This window comes from Simochromis diagramma, unplaced genomic scaffold (genome assembly GCF_900408965.1).
Source record: "Simochromis diagramma unplaced genomic scaffold, fSimDia1.1 OVJJ01000669.1, whole genome shotgun sequence".
Classification (NCBI taxonomy): domain Eukaryota; kingdom Metazoa; phylum Chordata; class Actinopteri; order Cichliformes; family Cichlidae; genus Simochromis; species Simochromis diagramma.
In genome coordinates, this window is record NW_024387458.1 from 707,077 (window position 1) to 725,501 (window position 18,425).

The 18,425-nt window shown below is 47.3% G+C and overlaps 3 protein-coding genes across 3 annotated transcripts in view; 2 read left to right on the forward strand and 1 right to left on the reverse strand.

Moving 5' to 3' along the window:
- Positions 1–1,016, forward strand: part of LOC120722929 (leukocyte cell-derived chemotaxin-2-like) — a 1,411-nt gene extending 395 nt beyond the window's left edge. Inside the window, exons 2-4 of the mRNA XM_040014129.1 lie at positions 276–387; positions 471–622; positions 710–1,016. Of these exons, the coding sequence (XP_039870063.1) occupies positions 276–387; positions 471–622; positions 710–876 (431 nt within the window). The 3' untranslated portion in view covers positions 877–1,016. The remainder of the gene's footprint in view (positions 1–275; positions 388–470; positions 623–709) is intronic.
- A 7,111-nt stretch (positions 1,017–8,127) lies between these two features.
- On the forward strand, positions 8,128–12,770 carry minpp1b (multiple inositol-polyphosphate phosphatase 1b). The gene is made up of 7 exons (XM_040014082.1): positions 8,128–8,770; positions 8,978–9,169; positions 9,247–9,447; positions 9,592–9,689; positions 10,011–10,141; positions 10,364–10,497; positions 10,956–12,770. Exons 1-7 carry the CDS (start codon positions 8,227–8,229, stop codon positions 11,207–11,209), a joined length of 1,554 nt encoding a protein of 517 aa, XP_039870016.1. The 5' UTR covers positions 8,128–8,226; the 3' UTR covers positions 11,210–12,770.
- On the reverse strand, positions 12,527–17,427 carry atad1b (ATPase family AAA domain containing 1b). The gene is made up of 10 exons (XM_040014101.1): positions 17,052–17,427; positions 15,660–15,851; positions 15,480–15,578; positions 15,222–15,342; positions 14,897–15,097; positions 14,666–14,772; positions 14,450–14,539; positions 14,323–14,373; positions 13,780–13,910; positions 12,527–13,693 (listed from the first exon to the last, which is right to left on the reverse strand). The coding sequence occupies exons 2-10, from the start codon at positions 15,831–15,833 to the stop codon at positions 13,576–13,578; spliced, it is 1,092 nt and encodes a 363-aa protein (XP_039870035.1). The 5' UTR covers positions 15,834–15,851; positions 17,052–17,427; the 3' UTR covers positions 12,527–13,575.
- Positions 17,428–18,425: the final 998 nt, after the last annotated feature.

The following is an 18,425-nucleotide window of genomic DNA, read 5'->3' on the forward strand; positions in this document are numbered from 1 at the left end:
TAAAGAAAGAATATATGAACAGATGAACCGATGTTGTAACCAGGTGGTGTTGTTTACCTTTGATCAGTCAGGTGTTATCACAGTGTGTACACCTAATCGGCTGATCACCCGAGTCACGCTGTTATTCTCTCAGGACGTTTAACAATTCAAAGATCATTTTTAAACATGAAGTTGTTTCTAGAAGACCAAATCCACTTTGTAATTTAATTTATTGACAAGGTTTGTAATAAAACCCAAGGCTGTGTCCATAAAAGTCTAAATCTGTGTGTGTCCAGCTGTTTTGTGGGTGTGTGACGGCGTTAAGTTCGGTCAGCTGTGCAGCAGTAACCCGAGCAACAGCCGGAGGACGTCGGACAGATGGGGACAGGGACAGTACGGAGCCGGACGGTACTCAGAGATCACGTTTTGTTGTAAGGCTGGTGTGGACGATGTGGCACAGCTGCTCACAGCTGGATGTCTGCTGGTTACAGGGGGACCAGACTCCACCAAGGGGTGGACATCAAGTGCAGCGACGGCGCCGCTGTCTACGCTCCGTTTGACGTGACTCTTAAAGGGAAACTGACCGTCTACACCGACCCCAGTAAGGCAGCCATCAACGAGGGCATCAACCTGTCAGGACAGGGTGGGTCATCACGCGCAGCCAGCACTAACAGAGTTACTGATCCTGGTACTGATTCACTGATCGAGGCGTTGCGTTTGCGTCCTGCAGGTCTTTGTTTCAAGCTGTTCTACGTGAGGCCGGACCGAACCTCAGGAACGGTGAGGAAGGGGCAGAGGATCGGCACCATGCTGCCCATGCAGAGCGTTTATCCGGGAATCACCTCACACATCCACGTCCAGATGTGCGACAAGAGCGACCCCACACCATACTTCTGATCCACCTTCAAACACCGTCGACAACCTTCATTACTAAAGAGGCTTTTCTCTGAACGTTGGTGGAAAACTTTAGCTCCTCATCCATATAAAAGGATTCTGATGGGCTACATTGGCTACAATAAAACACTTTGAAAACCGTTTATTTCTTTAGTGTCTGTTGTATACGTGCTGCTTCGTAACAGCTATAGTTATAAGTCAGTCATTATTAGGGGCGTGGCCACTTTGACTGGCAGGTTGATGTTGACACAGGTGGCTCTAACTGCTAGCTTCAGCTTAAGTTCAAGTTCAAAGTTTATTCGCCACATGCATGTTGCCCTGCAGTGGAATGAACCCGCCCCCCGACCTTACTTACACACAGAACACAGACATCACATGGGGATACAAGTCAGAGAACGGTTGCATTACAGAAAAACCACTGAAATATACACTACAATGGGAAAGTACAAGAGGAACAAATATAGACCTCTACTCATGCAGGGCTACAGGAGGACAGCATGAGAACAGGAAACAAAAAAACTCCTCTGCACAGAAAGCACATAAATGTCCACAGCACAACATTATAGAGCACGTAACCAGCAACAGCGTTGGGTATGAGGAGTAATCCCAGGCAACACAGCAGCCATCCTGCCACTGCGCCGACTCTCCAGCGCGGGCCCAGACCCGCCTCGTGTTCCCAGGAGGCAACAAGCATCGAAGGCATTGGAAGGGGAGGGGGTATGTGTGAGTGTTTATCAGTGTAAGTGTGTGTGTGTGTGTGTCCATAGTTCACCTGAGACAGTGTCCTTCGCCCTATCAGGCTAAGTAAACAGTCTGCTAGCCAATCCAGGTGGCCTTGCATGGGATGGGAAGAATAGTCATCACACAGTTGTTATCAGGGAGTTTTTGTTCGTCTCCAGCCTTGGGCCTGCAGCTGGCGCCGTGGTGTCCGCATGTTGATGTTGTTGATTTTTCTTTTATGCGAGCAGCTCATGAGAATTTCAAAGCTGTTCTTAACACTCCGACACTGGTCTCTCAATCTCCCGTTGGAGAGCCGCGAGCCTCCCCATGATGGTATCAAACTTCTGGTCTGTGGTGTCATTCTTTTGATTCTGAGACCTCACAACTGCAGTGAGCCGTTCTGCGATGTGATCCAACTTTCGCTCAAGGGTCTCATTTTGAGCAGGCCTCTCTCTGATGTATCCCATCATACGCTCAATGGTGTTATTTTGAGTCTTCACGGCAGCTGTAAGCGTCTCCAAGGTGTTAACCATGCTGCGTTCGTTGTGAGAGGTCGCGCCTCGTCCCATCGCTTCGATTCCAGCGGGCAGCCTTGGGGGGTTTGAACAGCCGGTTCCGCTCTCTTAATTCTCCGATAAGTCAGGGCCAAGCCAGCTCCGATCAGCAAGAACCCTGTGATCATGTTTCCAAATAGGTAGATATCTTCAGCGTCCTCGATCAACAGTCCCGCCAGACACATGATCCTTCAGTTCTGCCATCCGTCCATCGTGTATCCGGCAGGGAAAGTCCCTCCAGGGCACTCAGGCTCTCCCGAGCCCAGACTTCTCGTTGAGAAAAGGGTGTCAATAGCATTCAGAGACCAGTTGATCAAATCCATAATTCTCTTTTAGGTTTTAGAGAACAACAGTGAGAGACTGTTCCAGGGAAAGTAAATGCACACAAGACAAGACAAGGACACAAGAGGCTAAGCAGGGAAGATAAGGGGAAGGAGGAGAGGAGAAAAGTGAGAGCCAAGAAAAGAAGATCTCAACACCTTTGTTTAAATGTAAAAAACAACATAAACCAGTGAAAGCCATCACAGTTGCTGCAGTAAGTGCTAAAACTCACTCACCTGAACTTACAGGTTCAGTTTACTTTTATTTAATTTTCAGTTTAATTCAGTTCAATTTTATTTATACAGCGCCAAATCACAACAATAGTTCCCTCAAGGTGCTTTGTATTGTACAGTAGACCCTACAATAATACATACAGACAAAAACCCAACAATCATATGACCCCTGTGAGCAGCACTTTGGCGACAGTGGGAAGGAAAAACTCCCTTTTAACAGGAAGAAACCTCCAGCAGAACCAGGCTCAGGGAGGGGCGGGGCCATCTGCTGTGATTGGTTGGGGTGAGAGAAGGAAGACAGGATAAAGACATGCTGTGGAAGAGAGACAGAGGTTAATAACAGATATGATTCAGTGCAGAGAGGTCTGTTAATACATAGTGAGTGAGAAAGGTGACTGGAAAGGAAAAACGCAATGCATCATGGGAATCCCCCGGCAGCCTACGTCTATTGCAGCATAACTAAGGGAGGATTCAGGGTCACCTGGTCCAGCCCTAACTATATGCTTTAGCAAAAAGGAAAGTTTGAAGCCTAATCTTGAAAGTAGAGATAGTGTCTGTCTCCTGAATCCAAACTGGAAGCTGGTTCCACAGAAGAGGGGCCTGAAAACTGAAGGCTCTGCCTCCCATTCTACTTTTAAATACTCTAGGAACAACAAGTAGACCTGCAGAGCGAGAGCGAAGTGCTCTAATAGGGTGATATGGTACTACAAGGTCATTAAGATAAGATGGGGCCTGATTATTTAAGACCTTGTATGTGAGGAGCAGGATTTTGAATTCTGGATTTAACAGGAAGCCAAAACAGGAGAAATCTGCTCTCTCTTTCTAGTCCCTGTCAGGACTCTTGCTGCAGCATTTTGGATTAGCTGAAGGCTTTTCAGTGAGCTTTTAGGACTTCCTGATAATAATGAATTACAGTCGTCCAGCCTGGAAGTAATAAATGCATGAACTAGTTTTTCAGCGTCACTCTGAGACAGGATATTTCTAACTTGAGAGATGTTGCACAAATGGAAGAAAGCAGTCTTACATATTTGTTTAATATGTGCATTGAAGGACATGTCCTGGTCAAAAATGACTCCAAGGTTCCTCACAGTGTTACTGGAGGCCAAGGTAATGCCATCCAGAGTAAGAATCTGCTTAGGTGGTGGTACGTAGCTGATTAGCAGTGTAAATGTATGCTATGTCTTCTAATGATGCTGCCTAAGGGAAGCATGTATAATGTAAACAGAATTGGTCCTAGCACTGAACCCTGTGGAACTCCATAATTAACCTCAGTGTGTGAAGAGGACTCTCCATTTACATGCACAAACTGGAGTCTATTAGATAGATATGATACAAACCACTGCAGCACAGTACCTGTAATACCTACAGCATGTTCTAATCGCTCTAATAGGATATTATGGTCGACAGTATCGAACGCTGCACTGAGGTCTAGCAGGACAAGCACAGAGATGAGTCCACTGTCAGAGGCCATAAGAAGATCATTTGTAACCTTCACTAAAGCTGTTTCTGTGCTGCGATGAGCTCTGAAACCTGACTGAAACTCTTCAAATAAACCATTCCTCTGCAGATGATCTGTTAGCTGTTTGACAACTACTCTTTCAAGGATGTTTGATATGAAAGGAAGGTTGGAGATTGGCCTATAATTAGCTAAGACTGCTGGGTCTAGAGATGCTTTTTAAGTAAAGGTTTAACTACTTTCTTCTATTTAGAAGAATCAAATGTCCAAACCATCTGAACACACACTCATTTCCCTCACATGTACTCAAGCAGCTACAGTTCAAAACAAAGAGGTGTAGCATACTGAGCAACAGAAACGTCACCATTAGCAACAGTATAATAGAGCCAGAAGGAAGATTTATAATATTTACGTATCCATTCAGTATAAATGGACCAAATGTTGGTGAGCCCTCCCTCTTCATGATTTTTCAGTGCCTTTTTTGACCACACTTAAAACTTAGCAAGAAATGCATCTTGGGACTTCCTGTTTACGTTGATGTGTGGATGTGGAACGCGATCATTGTGAAGAAGTTAAATTGTTGGTAAGGAATTGTTAAATATGCACATAAGTCGCTGAAACATATTGGTATAATTGTAATGCAGTGGTAACAAGTCAGTATTTTAACAAGATGATGTATTTCTGAAATGGGTGATGCAAAGGACCTGCATGTGCAGCGCAGGGCGGCCATTGTCTGCATTCAGTACAAGTCCATGTGGCTGCTGTCGTCATTGACAATAAAAACTGCACATTAAGAACCTGTGATGGTTTGGCATGGTAGACCGTGGGGATGTGGGGAAAGGAGGACCCAGTCGCGGTACTCTGCGATGCAAACAGTGCTCTTTATTTACAGTGAAAACTGTACACACAATAATACATCCCCGTGTGTTCCCGACTTCCACTCCGTGTCTTCTCCCAGTGTTTGTGCTCGTGTGTCCGCTCCCTCGTGCACTCTGTGTCTGCTGCTCTCTAGTTCCAGCAATCCTCCTGGGAAAAACAGAGGCAGCCGTTAGTACCCTCAACGACACAGGTAGGCTCACACAAACAGACCAGCTGGAGAACTGACGGGAAGTCTCACGAAATGATCCCGCGCCGGTGGGAGCTCCAAGACTCTCCTATGTAGCTCCCCCGACGAGCCCTGATCAGCGGCAGGTGTGTAGCTTTGGGTGTGGCCAGTCCCCTAGCAGGGCCACACCCACCAGGCCTGAAGGCGCCTGTAACCTAGTGTTCATACACACCTGCACCCACACACACACACACACACACACACACACACACACACACACACACACACACTGACATCTACAAGCATGGAGAAGAGCAGCAGCAACACCAAAAATACATATAATATCACCAGTCCATGACTGCCCCGGGATCCTGACAGAACCCCAGTAATTGTGTACTGTGTGGCTACATTTATGTAGCACCTTTCAAGATAAAAATCACAAAGTGCTTCACAACAAAATACCAAAGCGTTAAAAAAGGTTAATCAAACGTTGTTTCTTTGTTTGTTTCTTGAAAGAGAGTTCACAGATCTCAGGCTCAGCGGGACAGAGTTCCAGAGTCTGTGGTAAATGCTTTGTCTCTATTAGTGTCCGTCCACGATTACAGGACCTCAGGTTCCTGATGTCGTTAGGTTGGAGAAAGTTGTCAACCATCCAACTTTTTATTGAGTTTAAGCACCTGTTTGGGATCTGCAGCTTAGAAACAACTTGGGGTTGTCATCTGCTCAAACGGTGGTAGTTATCAGTATCACTCACACACTCTGTGAAGGGCAGTTTCAGCAGAACAAGCTCTATGAAGCAAAGAAAACTCAAACAAAGATGTATTCATGTAACATAAAACAGAACTTTGACCTTGCGGTGTTAATGTTAATATGTTAATATAAACATGGGAAGGCCGTTAGTAACGCTGTTATTCCCATCACTGTCAGTTACACACGGGGACCCAGTGATAGCTACCCTTCACTTCAATTCATTTTTATTAATGTAGCACCAAATCACAAAAACAGAGAAAACCCCATCAACCAGATGACCCCCTATGAGCAGCACTTTGGCAACAGTGGGAAGGAAAAACTCCCTTTTTACAGGAAGAAACCTCCAGCAGAACCAGGCTCAGGGAGGGGCGGGGCCATCTGAGATAGACATCCCATCATACTGTTCAAACAGCAGGAACATTAAACTTCCTGCTTCCTGTTCATCCAGGTGGAGTTTGTGCTGCTTTGTGTCCGTCAGACCAGGTGGTGTGCAGAGCTGCAGGATTCAGCAGGAAGCTGAACCTGCTGCTTCTTTCTCCACAGCATGAGTCCAGTCTGTGCCGCCGTGCACTCAGAACATTCCCAGTATACCTGCTGACCAGTCTGACTGGGATCACTGGTAATGCTGGAATGGCTCAACTGTGATGGCCTGAATACTCACAACAAACACGTTCTGATGTTGATGATCTTTAGGGGTACCTGAGCAGTCCAATAAAGGCTCTAAGCCAGCGGTGTCAAATTTACGGCCCGCGGGCCACGTACGGCCCACCACATAGTTATTAGCGATGTCCTTCTGTGCCGAGGCTTCGAAGCGTTTCGAATAATCCGGGAATCGAGGCTTTGTTGACGACGCGTGTGGTGATGTTTGAAGGCTCGGTTACCGACCGTGTCATGTGATGATTCTGGAAACGGTTCGCCGTGTGATTGGAAATATGAAGGGCAGCAGAACACTGCTGGTCCCCCGTCACCATTTTCCCTGCCTGGCAACGTTTCGATGTTATGACTCAAATAAGGTTCAACAACAGGTCCTCTGTGCTGAGCGTTGCAGAGCCCTGAATGGAAACACTGAGCTCAGGTAAGTCGAAGATGATCAGACCACACAAGCGTACAGCCACATGGTACATTTCATTTACACAACATGAAATTATATTGTGTTTCTACTTAGTGATGTCTGTAACTGAAAACCACATTTGTTATCATCAGGGGAGAGGAGCGATGTGGATGAGGCCTCAGTCGGTGTGGTCACTGAGGATTCCTGTCACTGTTGTGGAGGAAAACAGGTGTAGGAGTCTGTTAAAGCTTTAAACCCCACCTGTGTTCTCCCCACAGGACAGGTGTGTATCTGAGCAGCGTTCACACGAGTGAAAACGTAAAACAAGCAACATCTCTCTTCATTTCAGTGACACAGGACACTGAGCTAAGCTGAGAGCAGAGTTTATGAACTTAGCAGCTGGATAAAGTTTTTTGTTTTCATTGATTTTCCATCGTGGAGGACAAAAGGCTTCAAACTTGTCCTTAAACTTCATGTGTGTTCTCACTACTAAAGTAATAAATCCATCAAAATAAGACTTTTATCAAAACTCTGACTCAAAATTGTTTAAATAAAGTTCTTGTCTTGAAGTTCTCCTGAGGCCTTGTAATGAACTAATCATGTGATTCAGGTGTGCTGACCCAGGGTGAGATCTAAAACCTGCAGGACACCGGCTGTCGTGCTGTCAGATTTCCTTCTCTGTCACAGCAGCTTTTTCTTCATCATGCAGAAAAACAGTTAAATATTTAACTAATTTACAGTGACAGGAAGTTTTACTGGTCCGGCCCACTTAAGGTCAAAGCGGGCTGTCTGTGGCCCGCCATTTAAAATGACCCCTGATTTAGGAACAAGGAGACATGACATCAGTGTGTCCATACAGAAAAATAACTACTTCCATAACTTCATCAGCTACAAATTCTGATTTTTTAAATTGTTTTATTATTATTTTATTAGTTTAAAAAAAAAGTTCATGTCGATTTTGAGTAAAATGCATTTCCTGTTGTCATTGAAGCCTTTACTTTGAAAGAGACAAACCGGTTAGGGCTTTTATTTTGGCTTCCGTTAAGCGGAAGCTGTATTGTGCCTCTCTATATTGATGTATTGAATTTGAAGCTTCAGAGGGTAAAACCTTTTTCTTCTTCTTTTTTTACCACTAAATTAGTTCCGGCAGTTTTTTTTTACATAACTCAACTTTTCATCGAAGTTGAAGTTTAACGAAAAATGCTGAATTTTAAACCTCGCGGATGCTTTTTGGTTGGCCCGCACACCGGAAAAACAGGAGGTTAAAGGTCACACAAACCCGGAACATCAACAAAGCAAGAAAGGCGGAAGCAGGTGGACCCCGTCTGTCTCCCCGGCTCAGTTCTCCGGTCCCCGCCGACATGTTCTCCGTGTTTCACCCCGCTGGAGGTGTGCTGCTGGCCAGTCTGGGTCTGCTCGTGCCCCGCCTGTCCTTCGCCTCCCTGTCGGTCCCGGACATCCCGCACATCGCCGGGTACTTCGGCACCAAGACCCGGTACGAGGAGGTGAACCCGCACCTGCTGCGGGACCCTCTGTCCGCGGACCCTTCGGTCCTGAGACCGCCCCCGGCCGAGCAATGCTCCCCGGTCCACCTCACCGCCGTCATCCGACACGGCAGCCGCTACCCGACCCTTAAGAACATCCGCAGGATCCGGAAACTGAGCGAGCTGGTCCGGACCGAAGCTTCCAGGGCCTCCGGCGGATCTGAGAGCTGGCTGCAGGAGATCCGGAACCGCTGGGAGGCGTGGTACACCGAGGACATGGACGGTGAGCCCGCGACCGTCAGTACAGAACATGTATACATGAATATATTAACATGAATAAGTACTCGAATACTTAAATGCCTAAATAAATACTTGAATACATCATCCTAATCGTGTACTGTTAATGAGTGAGGGGGACCATGTGACCTCAGAGCGTATGACCGACCCTGATAATGATGATGATGATGATGATGATGATGATGCTCCTCAGGTCAGCTGGTGATGAAGGGCCGGGATGACCTGCGTCAGCTGGCGAGCCGCCTGGCGTCTGTGTTCCCATCTCTGCTGTCCGAGGAGAATGTGAGGAAGAGGAGGGTGCGCTTCCTGACCAGCTCGAAGCATCGCTGCGTGAGCAGCGTGGAGGCGTTTCAGGAGGGGCTGCAGCGCCGCTGGGGACGCCACGGTGAGTCTCGCCACCCCAGAGGCCTTCTCGATAACGTGAGTTCTTGAGCCTGACCTCTGACCTTTGTGTTTGGGCAGATGGTGAGCCGGAGTACAGCCACGAGGTGGACGATGAGTTGATGCGTTTCTTTGACCGTTGCCGTGGTTATGTGGAGGGCGTGGAGAACAACCGCACGGCGCTGCTGGAGGTGGAGAAGTTCAAACATGGCGAGGAGATGGAGGGAGTGAGGAGGAGGATGGCCGACAGGCTGGGCCTTCCTCACCACCGACTCACACCAGGTCTCTTATACACACACACACTACATCTCCCATGATGCAGTTAAGCTTTTTAAAATTTCTCCATATGCCGCTCTGTGGACTTCCTGTCCCACAGGGGGCGGTGTTTTTTGTGTGATGAAGATTGTCCCTCTGTGCCTCCTGTAGATCTGCTGGAGGCGGCGTTCTTCTTGTGCTCGTACGAGCTCTCCATCAAAAACGTGCACTCGCCGTGGTGCTTCCTGTTTGACGAGAGCGACGCAAAGGTAACGTTCCGCGTTATTCCGGGGCTGATCCGGGATCAGTAAGACAGCTGAGAGGACCTGATCTGCACTGATCTGCATGCATTGTACTGCACTGTAGCTGCCTCCACCAGTGTGTGAATGTGAGAGGGAGTGAATCGTGGCACTGTAAAGCGCATATAAATGCAATCCATTATTGATTATTGATTACTGATGCTGCAGATGGCTCTCAGGTCAGGTTGTCGATGGTAAAGCGATCAAATGGCTCATGGCAACACGTCTGTGTAAGTGTTTACGGCTCTCTGATTGGTCCGTGGGTTTCCTCTCCCCACTCGCCGTCTGCAGGTGTTGGAGTACAAGTCGGACTTGAAGCAGTACTGGAAGCGCTCGCACGGCCACGAGATCAACAGCCTGTCCAGCTGCCCGCTCTTCCATCACGTCTTCAGGACGCTGGACAGAGCCGGTCGTCCTCGCAGGTGGGTGGGGCCCCTGCGATCGTTGTTTGTTTGTTGGTGTGTTTTTCAGCTCTTAAGGTGGTTTTCAACTAGCGAAGCTCATTTAGGTGATGCTTCGTAAAAACCACCCAAAGCCGCTTCAACATGGCTCCCGAGCGGCTGTGCTCGTTTCTGAGCTCCGATTGCCGTCACCAATCGTTTGGTTTGATCGATCACTGATTGAACCGATCGTGTCTCCGTCAGGTCCACTGACGCGTCCCCAGAGCCCGCCTCCATCTTGGTGGGTCATGCTGAGACGCTCCTCCCCCTCCTCTCTCTGCTGGGACTCTACAAGGACCAGACTCCACCCACTGCCACCAACTACGACTCACAGCATGGTAAGAAGCGCCACCTCTAACATAGCATCCAATCAGAGAACAGAACAAGTTTTTCTTGTTTTTATTGACACAACACACAAAAACGCCGTCGTTGTCATCCTCAGTCCTCCAGGAACTGCACTTGTATGTCCTCGTATTGTGCAGTGACGAGAAACGGGAAGGTGTTTCCAGACAAACGTTAGCACGATGATGAAAATCTGAGTAAATGAGAATCCTGACGTGATTCTCCAGAAATATGAATGTATTCATGTCACATTAAAGTCCCAAATGTTCCCAAGTGTTCCCAAACAGCGTTCCCAAACGTTCACTCGTAAAGTCCTTAAATTTAAAACAAGATGTTCAGACTACAGAACATTCTGGAGAGTGGCGTGACATCATCGTGACATCATTGTCACAGCCACGATCTGCTGTTTCATGAGTCTCGCTCTAACAGGAAGTCTCCCTATGGCGTCTTGCAGGTCGCCGTTTCCGGACCAGTCTCATCGTGCCATACGCCGCCAACCTGCTGTTCGTGCTGTACGACTGCCAGCGAGGCCCACGGCTGCAGCTACTTGTCAATGAGTCGCCAGTTCGATTCCCCGGGCTGGAGGCGGAGGATGCGCCGCTGTACCGTGACGTCCGGGCAACGTACCGCCACTTGTTGGATGGCTGCGACTTCCATAGAGAGTGCGAGGGGAGGGCGGTGGGCCGAGCGCCCAACACGGAGCTCTGAGAGGGACAGAGGACGGTAAGCCTAACACACCTGCTAACCTGGGGGCATGGAGCCCCACCCCCTGACAACAAGCGTCCAGTCACGCACTAGAATTTTTCCCAGTTCAGACGTTTGAAGCAGGAGAAAGACGTCATGTAACTTATGAAGATGTCTTGACCTGAGCTCTGATTGGCCAGCTTCTTCCTTTCGTTTGCTCAAAGTCGGACTTAGGGCGTCTGACACAGACTGTAGATAAACGATGGACACGGACAAGGCCTGCAGTCCTTCCATTGACCAGCAGGGGGCGGCTCCTCTGTTTGTACAGAAGTGTAAACGAGCCTGAGGTTTTCAGGGGCCTGAGGTCTGAGTGTTTCTGGGTAAAAGTTAAACATGAAATGTGCTTTGATGTTCTCGGGTCAGCAGGAAGTGTGAAGGTTAAACTGCAGGTAAACGTGACGGAGGGCGGGTGCCCTCCTTCCCCTGCCTCCACCTTTAGTCTCAGTTATGCCAGAGAAGCTTCAGCTTTAATTTATTTTTTCGGTGGTTGATTTTCTTTCTACCAGGATTTTCACAATAAAAGTCTTTTACAAATTGTGAGTCCAGGTCAGGGCGTCGGGCTGAGATCTGAATCATTTTGACTTTATTTATTTTAATCTTTGATTTGTTCAGGGTGAAAAATGTTTCAACTTTGTGCCAAAAACTTTTTGGGTAGTTTTTTTTTTAAATTTATTTTCTGAATCTTCATCCAAAGGTTTTTCATTTAAAGCTTTAATAAAAAAAAATTCACCATCAAAACAGAACAAAGTGTCTTATTTTAAGTCGAACTGCGTTCACTGTTACACTTCCAAACAGCAGCTCGAACCAAAGAAACTGTAGAAAACTGTTTTACTTCTTTATTACTCAAAACAAATTCTTTATTTTCAAATGTTCCTCTAAAAATTCACTTTGTGTAATTTTATGTGAAATATTAATGAAAACAAATTGTTCAGATTACAAAGGAGAGCTTTGAACTGTTGACGTGAGAATCGTGTCCTGATGTCCGAGCTGGTCAAACGTCGTCTCTTGGTAACAGCGGCTTTAATGGTTTTATTGCAAACGTACAAAATTCAGCGGATCTGTTGTCGTCCATAAAGTTTTCCTTTTTTCGAAGCGTGGCTTCTGCAGTTACAACTTGGGTCATTTATTTTTATTTTTTCAATAAAAAGCTTTATTTAACGTTTAAAGAAACTCCTCCATCGTAACTACACTTTAATGTTTGACAAATTTATTTTTGATAAAATAAAGAAATAGACTTCATAACATTTTTCCTCAGAACCGCATGAATGAAACAGTCACATGTTGTTGTTTTGGCCACTTTATTACATGATAACTTAAACAGGCAACAACACACTGAGTAAAAAAATCCTGCGTCTGATGAAACGATGATTCAGTGTTATCAGGAAGTTCATCGGTCTTTTAATGTGAAAATCTGACGCCTTCCTGTTTCTGTTACGACTGCGAGCTCTGAGGATTAACAGAAACCAGCTCAGCTTAAAAACTACAAATAAAAAAAAAAAAAAAAAACTACAAATAAAGTACACTTGATGAAAAGAGAAGCGTTCCCCTGAAACGCCATCAGCGCCACGTTTGTGTTTATTTACACTGTAAACGGATCAAAGCGTCCGCGTCGTGTTTCAGAGTCAATAAAGTTTCAATAACGACGTCATTTCATCAAAGCAGCTTGAATCGTGTTTAAGCGGCTGAAGCTCGCCGTTTGTGCTTCACACCTGTAAACTTATTGTTCATCGGATTGATTATTGGTGGGTTTCTTATACTGTGTTTGGGAGGATTTTCACAATAAAAGCCTGCTGTAGAAGCCCTCTGTGTGACAGGCGTCGAGTTTAAACGCCTCGCTGCAACGGCTTGTTTGAACCCAACCGCCATCTTTCCTCACGATTTCACCAGCCAAACAAACGGCGAGGAGACGCAGAACGCTGTCATATGCCTGAAAAACTTAACGTGCCTCGCCGCCATCTCATCCCTCCCTCCATAGTCAGACGCTATTCCTGCCGTTTGGCGTCAGACGTTTTGTCACGACGAGGCCTGATGGCCGCCGCGTGTGTCCGTGATGTCAGCAGCTTCAGGCGCCGGGATGAGAGCGTTTTGTAAAGGGGGAAGCTTGGGAGCCGGCGGCGCGGACGCGTGACAGCGAGCTCTGACAAACAGCTTTTATTTTGGATTTCGGGATTCTTTAAAAAAAAAAAAAAAAAAAGGGGAAAAAAAAAAAGAAAAGCCCGCCACCGTCAGCCAATCAGCTGACTGAAGGACAAGCAGGAAGCAGTGGCACGTCAGCGTGAGGGGGCGGCGGCTGCAGGCTGAGCTGAGGTCATCGTGTGATCCAGGCGTGTTCAGTCCAGAGCGGCGTGCAGCAGGGTGCCGGCTCCACCCGCGGTCTTGGACTTCCTCATCTTGACAATGGCGCGCTGCAGGTCGTCCTGATGGATCGGGCGGATGTCATCTGGAAGGCTGCGAGAGAGAAACCCGACACTGAAACCTCACCTGAGCGAACCGTCACTGTTATTGATCACCTCAACAGACACCTGGACGCCCACCTGTCGTTCTCAGCGTGGACGAAGTCGCGGACACACAGCAGCGCCGCATCACGACACATCTCTCTGAGGTCACTTCCTGAGAAACCCTCTGTTTCTTTGGCGATGTCGCTGAGGCTAATCGATGAGTCTACCTGTGAAGAGAAAACAGATCGATCGCTGCGAGCTCGAGTCCGTCGACCCGCCCTCCTTCCCATCGGCTTCTTTTCCTTCCTTGTTTCCTTCCTTCTCCCCCTCCTTGCCAACCTTCCTTCAATCTTTATCCGTTTTTCCCTTTCCTCCTTTCCTTTGTTCCTACCTTCCTTATTCCATCCTTTTGTGTCCTTCCCCATTTCCAGTCCATTTCCTACAACCCCATCCTCCTTCCTTCCATCATTTCCTTGCTTCCTTTCCCCTACATGTCTTCCCTTTGCCAAACTTGTTTTGTGTTTGTTCTTTTCCTTTTCTCTCATTTCCTGTGCTGACGTCCATTAAATGAGTAAAAGAAGAAGGACTGTCGTAAAGCGCTGCAGAGTGATGACAAGGTCACGTGACTCGTGCGCTCACCCTCTCGTTCTCCAGGATCAGCCCGAGGATCTGCTCGCGCTGCCTCACGCTCTGCGGGGACAAACACACCGTCAGCACGCCCCCTGCTTTTAAGACTTCTGAGGCTTTTATTTTGAAAGTCACGTACAGGCTGGTTGATGTGGAACCTGGTGGGCATCCTCCGCAGGATGGCAGAGTCCAGGTCCTGGGGGCGATTGGTGGCGCCCATAATGACCACCTGACACAGACACGCACAGTGGCCCCGCCCTCCTCAGGTCATTGTGACACAAACATGTGGAAACATCTTTACTAAAAGGAAACACCCCGTCACCGCTGAGGTCATGTGACAGACAGGTGTGCATACCTGGCAGTGGTGGTCCGTGTCCAGTCCGTCCCACAGACTCATGAACTGGGCCTTCATCATGGCGGTGGCTTCATGATCCGAGCTGGAGCGGCTCCGCAGGAACGAGTCTGCAAACACGCAGGTGGCGAGGTCTTTACTCTCGTTTCTACTTTTTCTATTCTCCGGCTCAGCTTTCACTGTGTGTGTGTGTGTGTGTGTGTGTGTGTGTGTGAGTGTGTGTGCGTTCGTCACCTATCTCGTCGATGAAGATGATCGCTGGCTGCAGTTTGACAGCCAATGAGAACACAGCGGCAGCGAGTTTCTGGGACTCTCCGTACCATTTGTCCGTCAGTGTGCTCGGCTGCAGGTTGATGAAACGAAACCCCGCCTCTTTTGCCGTTGCCTTAGCGATCAGTGTTTTCCCACATCCCGGAGGTCCGTACAGCAGTACGCCTGTTACCAAGACCATGTTCAGATTTTACCTTCACGTTTCCTTATTTCCTTTCCTTCCTTGCTCCCTTCTGTATAAAGCTTTATTGAGGACTCTAAAACAGGACGCAGGTGAATGACCTCTGACCTTTGGGGGGCTGCAGCAGCCTGGATCCCAGGAACAGGTGTCTCTTCTGAACAGGTAGGATGACCGTCTCCTTTAACTCGGTGATGACCTCGTCCAGACCTGCGATGTCCCTCCAGGTGATCTGCATGCAGGGAGAAGGTGTATGTGACGTGCAGGTACAGAAACCACACACGCTTCCCGTTTCCTCGTGGCGCCGCCGTCGGCGGGCAAGCTTTTAGGAGTTTCTAACAGCTTCAGTTTAACAACACGAGGCGTTACCTGCATGCTCAGCGGGTCCACCAGGTGAGCGGCGATGCTCATCTCGTACTCCGACAGCTTCACGTTTTTAACGCCAATCTGACGCATCAGCTTCTCGGCCTGAAAGACACCAAACCAGGAACCAATCAGAGACCGAGCCACCTGTGAAGATCAAACATGCAGCTGCTCGCTTGCTCTTACCTGTTTCTGAGCCTCCACCTTCTGCTTCCTAGTGGGGTCAATGGCGTCCACCATCCACTTGATGGTGAAGTAGGTGACAGCGCCAAATATGGTGAGGCGGAAAAGGAGGCCGATGACCTCGTTCCTGCCCAGAGGACGGGCGATGTTCTCGGCCGGGACCTCCCTCAGCACCATCGTCGCGCTCAGCAGCTCCTGCCACACAAACGAAGAAGTCATCAGCAGGTATGACACCTGAGCTCCAGGTGAACACAAAGACCTCCTGAACTAACGGGGTTTCTCTGAGGAGGAGCAGGAGGAGCTTAAAGTGGCAGGTTTTTAAAGGGGGTTTGGTCCAAACAGCTGCTGACCTTCAGTCATGATGTGATGTTTGAAGAAAGAATGTTACAGAAATGCTAAACAGCCCAAATTTGAAATGGAGTCTGGTGGATGTGGCCTCCCATCACTCAGGTGGAATAAATGCTCAGGGCTGAGGTTTCGGTGCAGGGACCGTCACTGCGGGCTGGATCATCTTCTCCCGCTGACTCTGAGTAGTTAAACTGAAAACCGCTGGATTTTCAGCCTGGTGATCGACCCTGATTAAAGGTCCTGGAAATCAGCCATTTTTCAAATAGAGTCTGGCGGCTCAGAAGTACAATTGTCTTAATCAATGATGAAATGTGAACGTTGTTACATCAGGTCACGTCTTGGTTTCTGACAGCTACAATGGTTTATGAGGAGGTCTGTCTGGGTTTTCTGCAGAGGTTACAGAGCAAGCAGCTGCAAAACGGTTTAAAGATGGCGGTGCACATGAATGTTTGCCAGAGTTGTATGACAGCACTGTATTTTTGCTCATGTTGCTGGACTGTTTGTCCAGGACAAACGTCCCTGTGGGACAACAAAGCTCTTTTATCCTTCGTATGGTTGCAAACGGAGGCATAACTGCGCGTGACAACAGCTATTCTGTAGTGGACTTTATGGGAAAATAAGCTATAACTAACAGCATCGCTGACGTACAGGTGATGCGGTTTAGCTGAGGTTGAACACAGTTCATCCTTCTCTCAGCGCGAGGCTGAAAGCTGACCTCAGGTCATACATATTCATACGTGAGTTATAATCGTCTACACCTGAGCTCAGAATCAGACCTGCTGCTCTGGAAAACAAACACCTGACGGTCCGGAACTTCCAACTTATCTTTTAAAACCGGACACAGTCTGAACCCCGCGGTGCTCACACGGTAAAACCGAAAGGACTAGCTTTAGCATTAGCTTGACCTTCGAAGCTGCAGGGCCTCACGGAGCGGTTCCGAGCGGATAAAGACACGCGAGTCTCCGTCGAAGAGCACCGGCAGCACCGGCACCTGTAGCAGAGGAGCCGGGCGGAACTGGCTCATCTGTCAGGTAGAATCACGCTCACCTGTCCAGATATTCCTTTGGTTCTTCCTTTGCGGCACGGCAGTGACAGCCGGATGTGGATTGTCGTCGTCTTCTACGTTTTATTTAACTCACGACTCTGCTGCGCCCCCTGCAGGCAAAATCGAAACACGTCGTCACCTAGAATAGAATAAAATAGAATAGAATAATCCTTTAATTGTCCCACAGGGGGAAATGTGGTTGTAAAAGCAGCAAGAAAACACATATACAAACAGAACAGGATATAGAACAGAAACACAAACTTTTTACATATTTCCATCATGGACAAGAGTTATCAATCAATCAATCAATCAATCAAGGCTTTATTCGCCACGTGCAGGTTGCCCTGCAGTGAAATAGGAAAATAGGAAATAGTTACCAAAACAGAGTACTGTACAGTTATTAAAGTTAGAGTACAGATAAGTGGCAAACCAAGTGTGCAAAATGAGCAGGATGCCGAAAGATGCTTAAATAGTTAAGAATATTTAGAATAATTAGAAAAGTACAGATTGTGTATTGTACCTATTCATTGGCAAGTAGACATGTAACATGTAAGTTAGTATATATAAACTGAGAAAAGTAATGTGCAAGTCATAACAGTAGTGTTCGGTTGATTAGTGCAAATTACAGCGCTGATGTAAACATCTATGTTTGTTGTGAGCAGTTTTGATTGTAATAATTGTATTGTAGATAATGAATATGAATTTTTCACATTTTGATTAATAAAAGTTACGCAAACGTGATTAATTCGCAAACAACAAACATAGACAAGAGTTTACAGAAAAAATGTGAATGTGAGAACGCATCTCCGCGCCGACGTCTGTCCACCAGGGGCCGCTGTGGCTCCGCCGAAGCTCTGCCGCCTCCACGAGACGCTTCTGTGGAAAAACGCAACTTTTCAGTTTCAGCAGCATGTTCACGTCGTTTTAGCTCCTTAAAAACTGCTGAAACGGACTGAAACTCTGCTGGAACCGGACTCCATCCTCTGCTGGGACGGCATGCTGCATTATGTAACTTCCGGTGGTTGCCAGGTTTCCCGGTCATTACGTATTCCTAGAGTTTTTCTGAATGGGAGGATGACGGCGTCACAACATGGCAACCAACCATTGCAGCGCAGCTAGCCGCTAACAAGTTAGCATCATCAAGTCAGGAAAAGTGACCCACCGAAATAAAGTGAGCAGCTTTACAAAATAAAAGCAAAGTTCGCGATCTACAGTGAATTATGTAACCCGCACACGTCATTTAATGACGTCTTTTATCAATTTTCTTTTTTTAATACATACATAAAGTAAACATGACTAAATTATATATGTATAAATGAAACAATTAATTCAAACTACATAAAATGAAAATTAAAGAAAACAGTAATCTAATTAAG

What these genes read in the sequence shown, in the direction of transcription:
- minpp1b (XM_040014082.1), top strand. Translation starts at nt 8,227, where the DNA reads ATGCTTTTTGGTTGGCCCGCACACCGGAAAAACAGGAGGTTAAAGGTC. An exon ending in TCACCACCGACTCACACCAG is followed by an intron (nt 9,448 to 9,591) that starts GTCTCTTATACA and finishes TGCCTCCTGTAG; the next exon opens with ATCTGCTGGAGGCGGCGTTC. An exon ending in CAACTACGACTCACAGCATG is followed by an intron (nt 10,498 to 10,955) that starts GTAAGAAGCGCC and finishes GGCGTCTTGCAG; the next exon opens with GTCGCCGTTTCCGGACCAGT.
- atad1b (XM_040014101.1), bottom strand. Translation starts at nt 15,833, where the DNA reads ATGGTGCTGAGGGAGGTCCCGGCCGAGAACATCGCCCGTCCTCTGGGC. An exon ending in ACACGGACCACCACTGCCAG is followed by an intron (nt 14,540 to 14,665) that starts GTATGCACACCT and finishes TGTCTGTGTCAG; the next exon opens with GTGGTCATTATGGGCGCCAC. An exon ending in GGTTCCACATCAACCAGCCT is followed by an intron (nt 14,374 to 14,449) that starts GTACGTGACTTT and finishes TTGTCCCCGCAG; the next exon opens with AGCGTGAGGCAGCGCGAGCA.